Below are 13,769 nucleotides of genomic sequence, written 5' to 3' on the forward strand. Positions count from 1 at the left end.
CATGCCGGTGGTCGCGGGGCTGCTGGAGCAGGCCGAGGTACAGGACCGGCGTACCAGGGGGTCGGGCAGGAGAAGAGGAGAGCCCGTTTCCCCCATGACTCAGGCCAGGGCTGGCACTCCCGGCGTGACGCGCAGCACGAGGCGCTCGCGCCCGCCCGCAAGGCTGAGTCCTGAAGACATCCCGCGGGCGCGGCGGCGCAAGAGGAGCCCATCAGTGGACCCTGCAGGCCAGACCCCAGGGCGGCCTGCTGCTGCTCTTTCGTCTGGTCCTGGGAGGAATCCCAAAACGCGGCAGCGCCCGGCGGCAGCGGCGAGGAGGACGCGGCCTTCACTTCCGGTCACATCCTCTCCTTCTTCAGCACGTGGCGGAAGGGCAACGGCGACCCTGCATGGTGATGTGCCAGCCAGAGGGTCGGCTCATGGTATCGTCGAGGTGGAAACGACCAGAGGTCGCAGGATGAGGTCGGTGGTTGGAGTGCCAGGGACGGAACAGCTTGGAGCTGGTTCAGCGGGACGGATGAGGCATGAACTGGACCTCGGCCAATTGGATGATGCGATGTCACCCCCCCTTTACTCAGACGAAAATCGGAATTCCCCGTGCACACATTGCCAATGCGGACAGCGCCAGAGGGAGTCCGGAGCATTGGAGGACGGTGAGCGGCGGGCCTCTCCACGTGGACATGGGGGTCCGGCTGACGGGTTCACAGCCCCTGGGCAGCCTGGTGAGTTGACACCTACGTTACCATTTCCAGCTTTATTGATGTCGGGTATCGGTGTAGAGGGTGTCGAGGCGGTGGGCGTCGCGGCGGAGTCGGGGGTCCCGTCGCTACAGGCGGGTGCGGGGGATAGTTTGGCGGAGTTAGTGGGATGTTTAAAAGTGTTAGTGGGGCGGCTAGGTGGTTCCCCTTCCCAAGAATCGTCAGGTGTGGCGCCGGCCGCGGTGTGGGGGGGCAGTGTTGGAAGCGCTCCGGTTCGTCAAAACGGTGGGGGGTTGAATGCCGGGGCAGCGGTGGCAGTGGCGGCGGCGGTTCAAACAGGCTCGCCAAAGGAGGTTGATAGGGTGCGTCTTGATGATCGTGCGCGCGGGGAGGTTTATGTTTGTTATGAGGGCCCGTTAGGGGCGCATTTAAAGCAGGAGGTAAAGGAAAGGATTTGGAAGGACGAGTATGTGGAGATTTTTTCCTTGCTTCCGCTGGAGAAGTTTAATTTAGATAAAGTGAAGCGGGATGAAACAAAAAAGGATGAGGAAGAAAAGAGACGGTACAGGTTGATTCCAAAAACGTTCGTCAATTGGATGCAGGCTTTTGCAATTTTGGCGAGCGTTATTGGGGAAAAGGCGCCAGATAATTGTTCCGGCTTGTTTTGTTATTTGGATGCGGTGGGGGAGGCGCATCGGGTTTATGGGGGCCAGGCCTGGCTTCGTTACAATGAGCAGTTTCGGCAGAGGAAAGCGGTGCGGCCGAATATACGGTGGGACCATAAGGACATAGCCTTATGGTTGAAAGTGACGGCACTTTATAAGCAGGGGCAGTCCTTTCCCGGGAGCGGGAATGCAGCAGGAACTTCCGGCGGGGGTAGTCAGGCCTCAGGTTCAAAATTTGGGACGTGTTGGCAGTTCAATGAGGGGCAGTGCAAATTTGGAGCGACGTGTAAATTCAAGCATGCGTGTTCACATTGCAGCGGGCAGTCACATGGAGCGTCTAAATGTTTTAAGAAGGGTAAACGACAAGGGGGAGCCAGCGGTGCGTCTGGTTATGGGGGAGACACCGGTGAAACTCATAAAGATGGCCCCCTTTCTAAGTAGGTACCCCAATAAGGAGGGGGCGCGGTTGATTAGTTTAGGTTTTGGTTACGGTTTCGTTATTCCGCCCCCTTTGCATGAGGTCCCTTTCACGCAGCGCAACCTTAAGTCGGCATATCAGCATGCGGGGGTAGTCTCGGAAAAAATCCGGAAGGAGATTGATCTGGGCAGAATGGCGGGCCCCTTTAGCACGATCCCAGTTCCAGGTTTGGTGGTGTCACCGTTAGGGGTGGTTCCAAAACGAGAAGGTAACAAATTCCGGCTTATTCAGCATTTGTCCTTCCCGAAGGGGGCGTCGGTTAACGATGGCATTGACCAGGATCTCTGTTCTGTGGTCTACACGTCGTTTGATGCGGCGGTAGCGTTGGTACGTGGTTACGGAAGAGGGGCTCTGATGGCAAAAACTGATATTCAAGCGGCGTTTCGTTTGTTGCCGGTTCATCCGGACAGCCAGAGGTTGTTGGGATGTTATTGGGAAGGGGATTATTACATTGATCGATGCCTTCCCATGGGTTGTTCGTTGTCGTGCGCGTACTTTGAGGTGTTTAGTTCTTTTTTGGAATGGGTAGTCAGGGAGGTCGCGGGGGTGGAATCAGTTATTCACTATCTCGACGATTTCTTGTGCGTTGGCCCGTCGTGTTCGGGGGTTTGCGCAAATTTGTTGGAGACGGTCAATTGGGTGTCAAGGGAGTTCGGTGTACCCTTGGCTGTGGAAAAAACTGAGGGTCCGGTGACGACCATTTGTTTTTTGGGAATTACTATCGACTCCGTAGCAATGGAGTGCAGATTGCCGGAGGATAAGTTGGGGGATTTGCGGTTGGTAGTGGAGCGAGCGTGTCGGATTAGGAAAATTACGCTACGTGAATTGCAGTCCTTATTGGGGAAGTTGAATTTTGCCTGCCGCATCATGCCGATGGGCAGGGTTTTTTGTCGGCGGTTGGCAGCGGCGACGGCGGGGGTTCGGGAACCCCATCATTTCATTCGTCTGGCTGCAGAGCACAGGGAAGATTTACAGGTCTGGCTCCATTTTCTGGCACAGTATAATGGGCGCTCTCTTTGGATGTCCCGGGCGTTAGATAGCTTCGATTTGGAATTGTTCACTGACGCGTCTGGGGCGGTGGGGTTCGGGGCGTTCTTTAAAGGTCAATGGTGCGCGGGAAAATGGCCGGTTGCATGGGTGGAGGCGGGACTGACGCGTAACTTGGCCCTACTCGAACTGTTTCCCATCGTGGTGGCGGTCACCATTTGGGGAGACAGGTTCCGGGACAAAAAAGTGCGTTTTCATTGCGACAATTTGGGGGTGGTGATGGCTATAAATAATACTTCGGCGTCGTCCCCTCCAGTGGTTCGCTTGTTGCGTCAGTTGGTGCTTTCCTGTTTGAGTTTAAATGCATGGGTGGTGGCGGTGCATGTTCCCGGGGTAGAGAATTGTATTGCTGACGCGCTTTCTCGCTCGCAGTGGGATCGTTTCCGGCAGCTGGTCCCGGACGCGGAGTTAACAGGGGTGGACTGTCCCAGTCATCTGTGGGAGCTGGTATCCAGGCGGCAGGTGCATTGATTAAACGTTCACTGGCCAGTGCGACGTGGTCGTCGTATGCGGCTGGATGGAGGCAATGGGAGGAGTGGGTGAGATCTTTGGGAGATGTGTGCTCGGATGATGATAGGATGGTGGCCTTGCTGTTTTGGTTGGGGGATGCGTTCGCCCGGGGTTGCACGGTCGCTAAGGTTAATCGCTTCGTGGCGGCCATTGCTTTCGGTTGTAAGTTACGGGGGTTGGCAGATATCACGAAGCGGTTTTTGGTGGGCCAGGCATTGAAAGGGCTGAGACGGGGTGTAGTGGTGAGGGATAAGAGGCGTCCCGTGTCATTTCAATTGTTGTGTTCCCTGGAGGTGGTGGTGCGGCAGGTGTGTCGTTCAGAGTATGAGAGCAAGCTTTTCCGGTTGGCTTTTGCGTTAGCCTTTTTTGGTGCTTTTCGGGTAGGGGAATTGGTTTCCCCCAGTTCGGTGAGAGCGGGGGGCTTGTTGCAGGATAATGTCGATTTGTATGAAGACAGGGTGGAGATAGTGTTGCGAAGGTCCAAAACGGACCAAGGAGGGGCAGGACGTCGAGTGGTTTTGCTGGCGGTCCCAAAGAATCCGGTTTGTCCAGTGTTGTGTGTCAAGGAGTACTTGGCGGGTTTAGATCTCTCAGACGGGCCGTTGCTGCGGCACGAGGATGGCTCGTTTCTGTCGCGGTATCAGTTTATTTCGGTTTTCAGAAAGTGTCTGGTGGCTAGCGGGGTGCAGGCAGAGCAATACTCGTCTCATTCTTTCCGTATAGGGGCAGCGACGGAGGCGGTGAGATGGGGTTTAGATGATGCAGGCGTGCAGCGGATAGGGCGTTGGGAGTCGGCGCGTTTCCGTTCTTATGTGCGCTTGAACATGTTGTGATCTCTTGATGTATAGCATGTTCCGGGTGCGTGCGTTTCCGCCTGAGTATTAATGGTACGCGGCAGCAAGAGGTGGTGCGTGTATGTTCTTCATTTGTTTTGCAGGCCGTGACTCATGCATGGTGTGGATTATGGGACATTCTTTTGTGTACTGGGGTGCCCTTCGCGCGGATGTACGGCCGGACGGTCGACAGCTCAGGATTCCGCGGGACGCGGCGGTTGTGAGGTGGATGGGTATACGGGGAATGACATGGAACAGGGTATTGCCCGAGTTTCACAATTTTGTACTGCTTGACAGGGCGCCGGAGGTACTGGTGTTGCATGTGGGAGGCAACGATTTGGGTATACGCCCTTTCCGGGAGTTGGTACGGGACGTCAAGCATGATTTGCTCTGCTTATGGGCAACTTATCCTAAATTGGTGACGGTGTGGTCTGAGATGGTCCCTAGGAAGAACTGGCGGATGGCCCGTTCTGTGGGAAAAATTAACAAGGCTCGCATTAAGGCTAATAGGGCCATATCGAGCTTCGTGACGCGTAATGGTGGGGTTGCGGTGCGCCACTGGGATCTGGAGGCTGGGACAGGCAGCTACTGGAGAGAGGACGGTGTGCACCTCAATGAGGTGGGGATGGATATGTGGAGTCTGGCTTTGACCGATGGAATTGAGCGAGCGGTGGGAGTGTGGAGGAGCTCGCAGGCGTGAGGTGGTCAAGGCCTGTTTCGCTTTGGCGGGGGGGAGTCCTTGAAGTAGGTCGTAAAAAGTGGTGGGGGGGAATGCATCACGGGATGCACCCCCAATTTGTCGGCTTCTTAGGGTGTTACCCCATTTGAAAGCTGGGTTATATATATTTATATATATATGGTGGTCATCTGCAAAAAGGTAATTTGGTGCTCCTGGGCCGGGTTACGGCTGGGGGTAAGGTATTTGTGGGCAGATGGCCAAAATTAAGTATCGGTGGCTTCAAGGACTTGCCCCTGTCATTCTGGTTGGTTTATAATGTTATGACCCTGATAGGGTCGCAGTGGGTTATTTGTTGTTATGATGTATCCCCTTTTTTGGGGATTCAAAAATTATGGTATTTAAAGTTATTGTTATTTAAATAATAAACGGCTGCTGTGGCCATTAAAATCCAACTCTGTTTCAGTGTCTGCTTTGGGAGGGTAGATTTACATAAGGGGAGAAGCGACTCGACTTATTTGAGTCAAGAAGAGGCCGTACTGAAAGAAGAAAAAAGGAATAAGGGAAGGCCTCCATGACTAAAATAGATGGGAGGGACACAGAGTTGGCTGGCCTATGAGAGGAAAGGGGGGGGGGGACAGCAGGAGGGCTTGAGTGAGAAGGGGTGGGGATTGAAGGGGATGTACCTGTTTCCTGTTTGTGCTCTCCCTCTCTTCGCCAGGACACAGAAGCAGGAACATGTTCCCGCCCGCCCGCCCTGATGTGGATCGGTTGACCGCGGCAAAAGGTTGCTGCGGATGGTGGTTCTTCTCGTCAAAGTTTATTTGCTTATTGACATTTGTCTTTGGGGGAGGTTAAATTTTGTCATTGCAGCTGCGGGGGGGAGTCCTTGAAGTAGGTCGTAAAAAGTGGTGGGGGGGAATGCATCACGGGATGCACCCCCAATTTGTCGGCTTCTTAGGGTGTTACCCCTTTTGAAAGCTGGGTTATATATATTTATATATATATGGTGGTCATCTGCAAAAAGGTAATTTGGTTCTCCTGGGCCGGGTTACGGCTGGGGGTAAGGTATTTGTGGGCAGATGGCCAAAATTAAGTATCGGTGGCTTCAAGGACTTGCCCCTGTCATTCTGGTTGGTTTATAATGTTATGACCCTGATAGGGTCGCAGTGGGTTATTTGTTGTTATGATGTATCCCCTTTTTTGGGGATTCAAAAATTATGGTATTTAAAGTTATTGTTATTTAAATAATAAACGGCTGCTGTGGCCATTAAAATCCAACTCTGTTTCAGTGTCTGCTTTGGGAGGGTAGATTTACATAAGGGGAGAAGCGACTCGACTTATTTGAGTCATGTGGTTTGAGCAAAACGCTGTGTAGAATATAATCTGCAGCATGCCCTGTTTGCTGAGGAAATTGCTGCAGATTTCACAAATTGTATTGAAATAGATTAAATCTACTGCAATGTATATGCATATAGATTTACTGCTGAGTTTTCCCAAGTTCTGCTGTGGAAAAAGCTGTAGTGTAAAAAACCAGCCTTTTCGTTTCATGCGTCATATATGCATCACTATTGACAGACCATACAAGTAAGACACCCAGACACTAGGGGAGAAGTTCTGACCTTTGCTCATATACTCAGTGACAATGTAGATAGGTTCCTCAGACACTACTGCATAGAGTTGTACCAGTTTATCATGTTTCAGCTTCTTCATGATCTGAGCCTCTTCCAGGAAAGACTCAGGAGACATGGTTCCTGGCTTCAGAGTCTTTATTGCCACCTTGGTATTTCCATTCCATGTACCTGCATGTAATAATATGCATATAATGATTAGAGGACCAACACTATTTTCCCTAAATGCCAGACAGTAAAACTTAAATACACAGACCCTTGGAAAGACACACCATTTAACAGGAATACAGCCCTAACATTAGCATCTGGACTCATCATCTTTTACTAGCGGTGAAGGTCCAACCCAAAAAATATGTGCCATAATCCTTATGAAATAGCTTGCACAGTAACATTATACTTTCTAAACATGTGCAAAGAAAATTGGAGTAGACACGAGAACCATTGGGATGAAAAGGATTTCCCTGCACTTATGAAAAAAGACCACCCCAAAACAAGGCTGCATTGACTTACAGGGCTAGTAAAAGAGGCCATTGTGTATGTGGCTCCTATTCAGGTCAATAGCCGTTTACATCTGCCTAAATAATAAGGAACTAGTATAAAAACCGTCAACTTTATGGCAGCATTTGCTGGTGGTACACCAAATTCTTAAAATTGTTGCCCAGATGTATATCAGTACTAGATTTTGGAGCTCACTGAAACCTAAAAGGTCACACAAATGTTATATTTATGAAATGTTTCATGTGACGTTTTGCAAATGTACGCCTGGTCTAGGTGTGAGTTTTTATACATGAGCCCCAGTGGCTCTCTAATAGTCACTACAGGCAAGCAAGATTTTTACAAGTATGTGTGGGAGGACCAGAGATATACGGTAAGTGATGTATACGAAAGAAGTGGAGCATCAAAGCCTTATGAAGCATTTAATAAAAATGCTCCAGATTATTAATGTTGCTAGAAAAAAATGTCCAGATGCTAATGTATAAGCAGCACATTTAATTAACATCTTACTGCCATTAAGAGTAATATACTCTTCTACTGCAAACTATATACATGCTACTACCGATGTACTTATACCACAATTATTGTTAGTGTTCCAAGCATGGGATCTTTATCTAGTAACCTGTCATGAAGATGGTGGTGAATGCTGAAGAAGTGATCATTGCGCATTTTTGCAGTCACTGGCCCACATTTATTAATTGCACCAATGAAATTCAAGAGGTAGTTGGCGATACTTACGCCTGTTATGAGGAGCCGTACATTTGCCCCACTAATTTGCACATTTTTTAACCTTTGCCTTTGATAAATGTGTCTAAAAGTACATTTACAGATTGACCCATTTTTTACACTTGTTTTCTTTTTTGAGGTGAGAAGACAAATTTTGCAAATGTTTTCCGCAAATTTGGTGCAATTTTAAACTTTTTTTCCAGTGAATTTTTTGCCAAAATTAGACGTAAACTGAATAATAATTGTGGGCCACTGTGTGGAGATGTGTGTTACAATTTCACTTGGATGAGCAAAACTAGGTAAAGATGCCATTTCTAAATCCAATGTTTATTTTAGGCATGATGTTGGGAATTAAGGCAAAATCTTCAGAAAACCTACATTTCATAGAAATATTAGATAACGATCCCATAACCAAGTTCTGAAAGCAAACAACAAGCAAAATAGACAATGCATGCACAAGAGCACAATACTTATAATGTCAAACAGCAATGAGCTGAGGCATATAAGAGATTCTTTAATAAGTCTTAACAAAAATTTATATCAAGAAATGTAATTCACTTAATGCTTCTACACTTCCAAAAGGGTCAAGCAAAACTCAAAATTTTAATTCTGCCCGTACTCCTCACATATAGCTTCAATTAACCCTCGATTTCCCACTCCTCACAATATAACACTAACAGGGGTCCAGCTAAGATACGTGGAAATGTTTGGCAAGGTCCTTACACTGAAAAGGATGTTTTTGCTGTCCATGTGCCTGTCTGTGATAGAGGGAATGCTTGTAGCATGTGTGAGAGCCATGGAGACTGCAGCTTGTACTGAGCATGTGTGAGAGCCAGGGAGACTGCAGCTTGTACTGAGCGTGTGTGATAGACAGGGAGACTGCAGCTTGTACTGAGCATGTGTGACAGCCAGGGAGACTGCAGCTTGTACTGAACATGTGTGAGAGCCAGGGAGACTGCAGCTTGTACTGAGCGTGTGTGATAGACAGGGAGACTGCAGCTTGTACAGAGCATGTGTGAGTGCCAGGGAGACTGCAGCTTGTACTGAGTATATGTGAGAGACAGGGAGACTACAGCTTGTACTGAGTATGTGTGAGCCAGGGAGACTGCAGCTTGTACTGAGCATGTGTGAGAGCCAGGGAGACTGCAGCTTGTACTGAGTATGTGTGAGAGCCAGGGAGACTGCAGCTTGTACTGAGTATGTGTGAGAGCCAGGGAGACTGCAGCTTGTACTGAGCATGTGTGAGAGCCAGGAAGACTGCAGCTTGTACTGAACATGTGTGACAGCCAGGGAGACTGCAGCTTGTACTGAGCATGTGTGAGAGCCAGGGAGACTGCAGCTTGTAATGAGTATGTGTGAGAACCAGGGAGACTGCAGCTTGTACTGAATATGTGTGAGAGACAGGGAGACTGCAGCTTGTACTGAGTATGTGTGAGAACCAGGGAGACTGCAGCTTGTAATGAGTATGTGTGAGAACCAGGGAGACTGCAGCTAGTACTGAGCATGTGTGAGAGCCAGGGAGACTGCAGCTTGTATTGAGCATGTGTGAGAGCCATGGAGACTGCAGCTTGTACTGAGTATGTGTGAGAGCCAGGAAGACTGCAGCTTGTACTGAGCATGTGTGAGAGCCAGGGAGACTGCAGCTTGTATTGAGCATGTGTGAGAGCCAGGGAGACTGCAGCTTGTACTGAGTATGTGTGAGAGCCAGGAAGACTGCAGCTTGTACTGAGCATGTGTGAGAGCCAGAGACTGCAGCTTGTACTGAGTATGTGTGAGAACCAGGGAGACTGCAGCTTGTACTGAGCATGTGTGAGAGCCAGGGAGACTGCAGCTTGAACTATGTGTGAGAGCCAGGGAGACTGCAGCTTGTACTGAGCATGTGTGAGAGCCAGGGAGACTGCAGCTTGTACTAAGCATGTGTGAGAGCCAGGGAGACTGCAGCTTGTACTGAGCATGTGTGAGAGCCAGGGAGACTGCAGCTTGAACTATGTGTGAGAGCCAGGGAGACTGCAGCTTGTACTGAGCATGTGTGAGAGCCAGGGAGACTGCAGCTTGTACTGAGTATATGTGAGAGACAGGGAGACTACAGCTTGTACTGAGTATGTGTGAGCCAGGGAGACTGCAGCTTGTACTGAGCATGTGTGAGAGCCAGGGAGACTGCAGCTTGTACTGAGCATGTGTGAGAGCCAGGGAGACTGCAGCTTGTACTGAGTATGTGTGAGAGCCAGGGAGACTGCAGCTTGTACTGAGCATGTGTGAGAGCCAGGAAGACTGCAGCTTGTACTGAACATGTGTGACAGCCAGGGAGACTGCAGCTTGTACTGAGCATGTGTGAGAGCCAGGGAGACTGCAGCTTGTACTGAGCATGTGTGAGAGCCAGGGAGACTGCAGCTTGTACTGAACATGTGTGACAGCCAGGGAGACTGCAGATAGTACTGGACTATTCTATCTATTATTCTATTATAATTCTGTTTTATTCTATCACGTCATTTTTGTCTTATAAGGATCAGGGCTAGGGCTGTGGATTGGTGAGGAATGAGTAGTATTTTTCATAATTTTTTCTTTCTAAAATTATAGTTTTGCCAGCAATAATTTTTTATTTTTTGGGGTTTGCCAAAATTAATTGTATGTTGTATTTAATATTAATTTAATTTCAGTGATTAGCCAACAGATTATCAATCTACCTTTATATTAAAAAAAGATCTAGCCTGCAACATATCAGATAAGGCTCCATAGTGTTGAATATGAGCAAAGTTTCACTAGATAGTAGCTATTATCTTTCACGTAGTTACCTTTTCTTCTGTTTGTAAAAAAGGATGATGTTAACATTAACCAATATGAGAAACCCTTGCTCAACAAAGGCAGTAACTCTTTATTTGCTTTTTTGTTTGAAAAGTTGCCTAACATCTCCTAAATAAAGCAATGGTCCACCTTACCAAACCACACTTCAGCGAAACAGCCCTGACCGAGCTTCTTTTGCAGAACTATTGTGCTCCGTGACACTTCCCATGCATCCTTAGCCAATCCAACAGTTTGTGGGACATAACTCGGTGCAATCATTGTTAAATTATAACACAAACCATCAGCTTTCTCTACAGAAAAGGAAATTAATAGAAAACAATTAAACCTATAGCATGCAATAAGAAAGATGGAAGGTGCTGTATACCAATTAAACGTAATAAACAATAAATATAGACCTAGGAAGAGCTTATGTCATGTGGCTAGCATGAGCAATGTATAAATCCATACAGAAGTACTACACTTTAAAAAGGCCCCCTTATGCTTCACTTTCCATCTTTCCTTTCATTGATCCATAGAAGAGCGGTTGACTTGAAGTAATTATTTAGACTGCGTACCCATCCATACTTCCCCAAACTGCCCATTGCCCAGCCTCTTGATCAGCTGGAGGGATTCTCTTGGGATTTCCCAGACATCTTTGGTTTTGACAGACAGGTCAGTAAGCCTTGGCATTCCTTTATGGCAGGGTACTACCAAGCGGCAACATAGACCAGCAGCTCTCTCTGAGAGGCATGAAATAAGAAGAAGGCAGAGGAAAGAAACAGTAAGACACACAGAACTGGAGCAAGGTATGATATCCTAAGCACGAAATATATGAGATGACAACTGACAGTAAAAGGGTATGTTTAGGGGCACTGCTTTTTAGGAGACACATAACCGTGAAAGTAAACTGGTTTATGTATACTGTGGGAATTATATAAATAACCAGCAATGGGATAGGATTTAATGATAGGCTAAAATTATTCCCACAAGCCATAAAACCTATGCTGTACGGCCTAACTAAAGCAGGCAACATTTTTGTGTAATATTTCCATGATATATCTGGCTTCAAAATGATGGAATTCCAGAGAAATCCTGTAAATCACTAGGAATATTTCTGAGACATTTTCACATTTTGTTTTGTTGCTAATCATAATTGTGAGATTCTCAATAAGATGAGATGTGAAGGATCATTTTTGACAAAACATTGAATATACAGGTTGTGGATCCTTGGAACACGATCAAGAATTTACAACATCTTTTGCATTGCTGTGATTAATGGTTTAATGTGAAAGACATTCAATCATTTTCAAGTAATTCTGTGCTAATCAAAAAATTGATTGTTTTTAGGTAAAATGGTGTGTTTATGGATGATCAATGTGAAGTAATAACATTATTTCAATATTGTAATAATTGTGTGTATCCTTTTATGCTGGGCAGAAAAAGATGGAAAATGGCATCATATGTGCTTTGCAGTCAGTCTTTAAGATGTCTGTTTCACAATTCAAATTTTGCATGTAGCATGGCACTCGGATTATGTGAGGTGCAGGTAGAAGGTTCCCAACCCAGTTACAATATATTTCAAAGACTCCTCACACTCTTGAACTGGTAAACTTTTTTGGTCAACAGACCTTCTGGAGAACATCTGAGTGCTGGGAGCTGGATACATTTTGTAGGCGTAAGAGCGATTCAGCTCCCAGCAGTCAGTAGGTCTGAAGAAGGTCTGTTGACCAAAAAGGTACCAGTTTACCAGTTTTCGGATCAGCTATGAAAAGCTGTGTGATCTAATTACAACTAAAACGACTACCTTTTGCATTCTAGAGTCCGCTTAGTCGTTGAAATATGTTTCACAATTCACACACAATGAAACTTTGAGACAAAGAGTAAATTGAGACAAAGCTTAAGCGCAGAACATATATTTCCCACTATGGGCAGATGTTGGTCTTGCAGAACATAAGTAGAAGCTTTAGCATGTAACTGAAACATATATTATGTGTCTGTACATCTGTTTCAGCAAACTCAATAGTACCCAAAAACTGGAAAATTTGTTTATTACATCTTTTAAAAGTGGTTGTTGTAAAGAATAACAGCTTCAGATATTTAGCTTCATTTCATACAGATTTGACATTAAACATTGGCTAGCTTCCAAAAGAACCAATTTTCCCATAAAGGGGTATTCCCAAAATCATAAAATATGATCTATCCACAGCATAGGTGATTTTTTTTCTGATCACTGGGAGTACAGGGGTCCCGAATCCCCAGATCCTATGGGGATTCGAATCCCCAGAAGAGGAGCTTGTAGTCGAGCATGCTCCAGTGAATGTGTCTATGAGATTGTCAGACACAGCTAAGCGCAGTACTCCGCAATTTCCCTCGTTCCATAGATTTTGAAAGGAACGGCAGCGCACATGCTCGACTGCCGCTCTATTCAATGTCCTCCTCACTGCGGTCGAGCAGTAAGGAGGAACATGGGGTTCGGGACTCCTGTTCTCACGATCGGTGGAGGTCCCAGCGGTGAGGCCCCCAGCGATCAGAAAATTATCACCTATCATGTGGATAGGTGGTAAGTTATGATTTTGGAAATTAAGTGGAATTTTCAGCATCAGTACCTAGAAAAATTATATTTTAAATAAACTAATAATAAAATGCATCTGTAACCAAAGCAATATTATGAAAAACCTCATTGAAAGGTCTGTGGTTGTTAGGCAGTGTACCCCTAGAAATTGGGCTGTTGAGATAACATCTGGGCAGGAACTGCATTGACAGCAGAGAACGAAAATAGCTCAGACATGGTCAGAATACATTTAGGTGGAGAACCTCTTAGATTAAGACTACACACAGACTTTTTGTAGTTAAACTTTTTTCTAAACATTAACGATCGATTATCAAGAGATTTCCGAGCGAATTTCATATTACTCTATGGGGAAAAAGTATAGCGACGCAGAGGTTTCTTCCTTACTGATAGGGTATGTTCATACAGGGCAGATATGCTGCGTAAAAGTGTATCCGCCCTGGTCCCTGCAGGGAATTCCAGGCCGAAAAACCACACCAAATTGTGGTGCAGTTTTTCGGCCGGAATTTCTGCACCGGGAAGTAGCAGGTAAAAAAAAAAAGCCCATAATTACCCTTTGTCATGGCGAAGCGTCCCTCTGACGTCCTACAGCCCGACCTCCTGGAATGGAATGACGTTTCATCTCATGTGACCGCTGCAGCCCGTGATTGGGGGAAAGGT

At 46.9% G+C, this 13,769-nt stretch overlaps 1 protein-coding gene across 4 annotated transcripts in view; it reads right to left on the bottom strand.

Moving 5' to 3' along the window:
* FYN (FYN proto-oncogene, Src family tyrosine kinase) overlaps window positions 1-13,769 on the bottom strand; it is a 197,414-nt gene that overhangs the window by 31,675 nt on the left and 151,970 nt on the right. For 3 of the 4 annotated variants that reach the window (XM_075862286.1, XM_075862284.1, XM_075862285.1), the window contains 2 exons: window positions 11,116-11,280; window positions 6,530-6,709 (listed from right to left, as the gene is read on the bottom strand). In XM_075862286.1, coding sequence (XP_075718401.1) covers window positions 6,530-6,709; window positions 11,116-11,280 — 345 coding nt within the window. Of the gene's footprint in view, window positions 1-6,529; window positions 6,710-10,695; window positions 10,852-11,115; window positions 11,281-13,769 lie in introns of all 4 variants that reach the window. The other variant, XM_075862287.1, reaches the window with a different exon arrangement.

This window comes from Rhinoderma darwinii, chromosome 4, assembly GCF_050947455.1.
Source record: "Rhinoderma darwinii isolate aRhiDar2 chromosome 4, aRhiDar2.hap1, whole genome shotgun sequence".
In the NCBI taxonomy this organism is placed as follows: domain Eukaryota; kingdom Metazoa; phylum Chordata; class Amphibia; order Anura; family Rhinodermatidae; genus Rhinoderma; species Rhinoderma darwinii.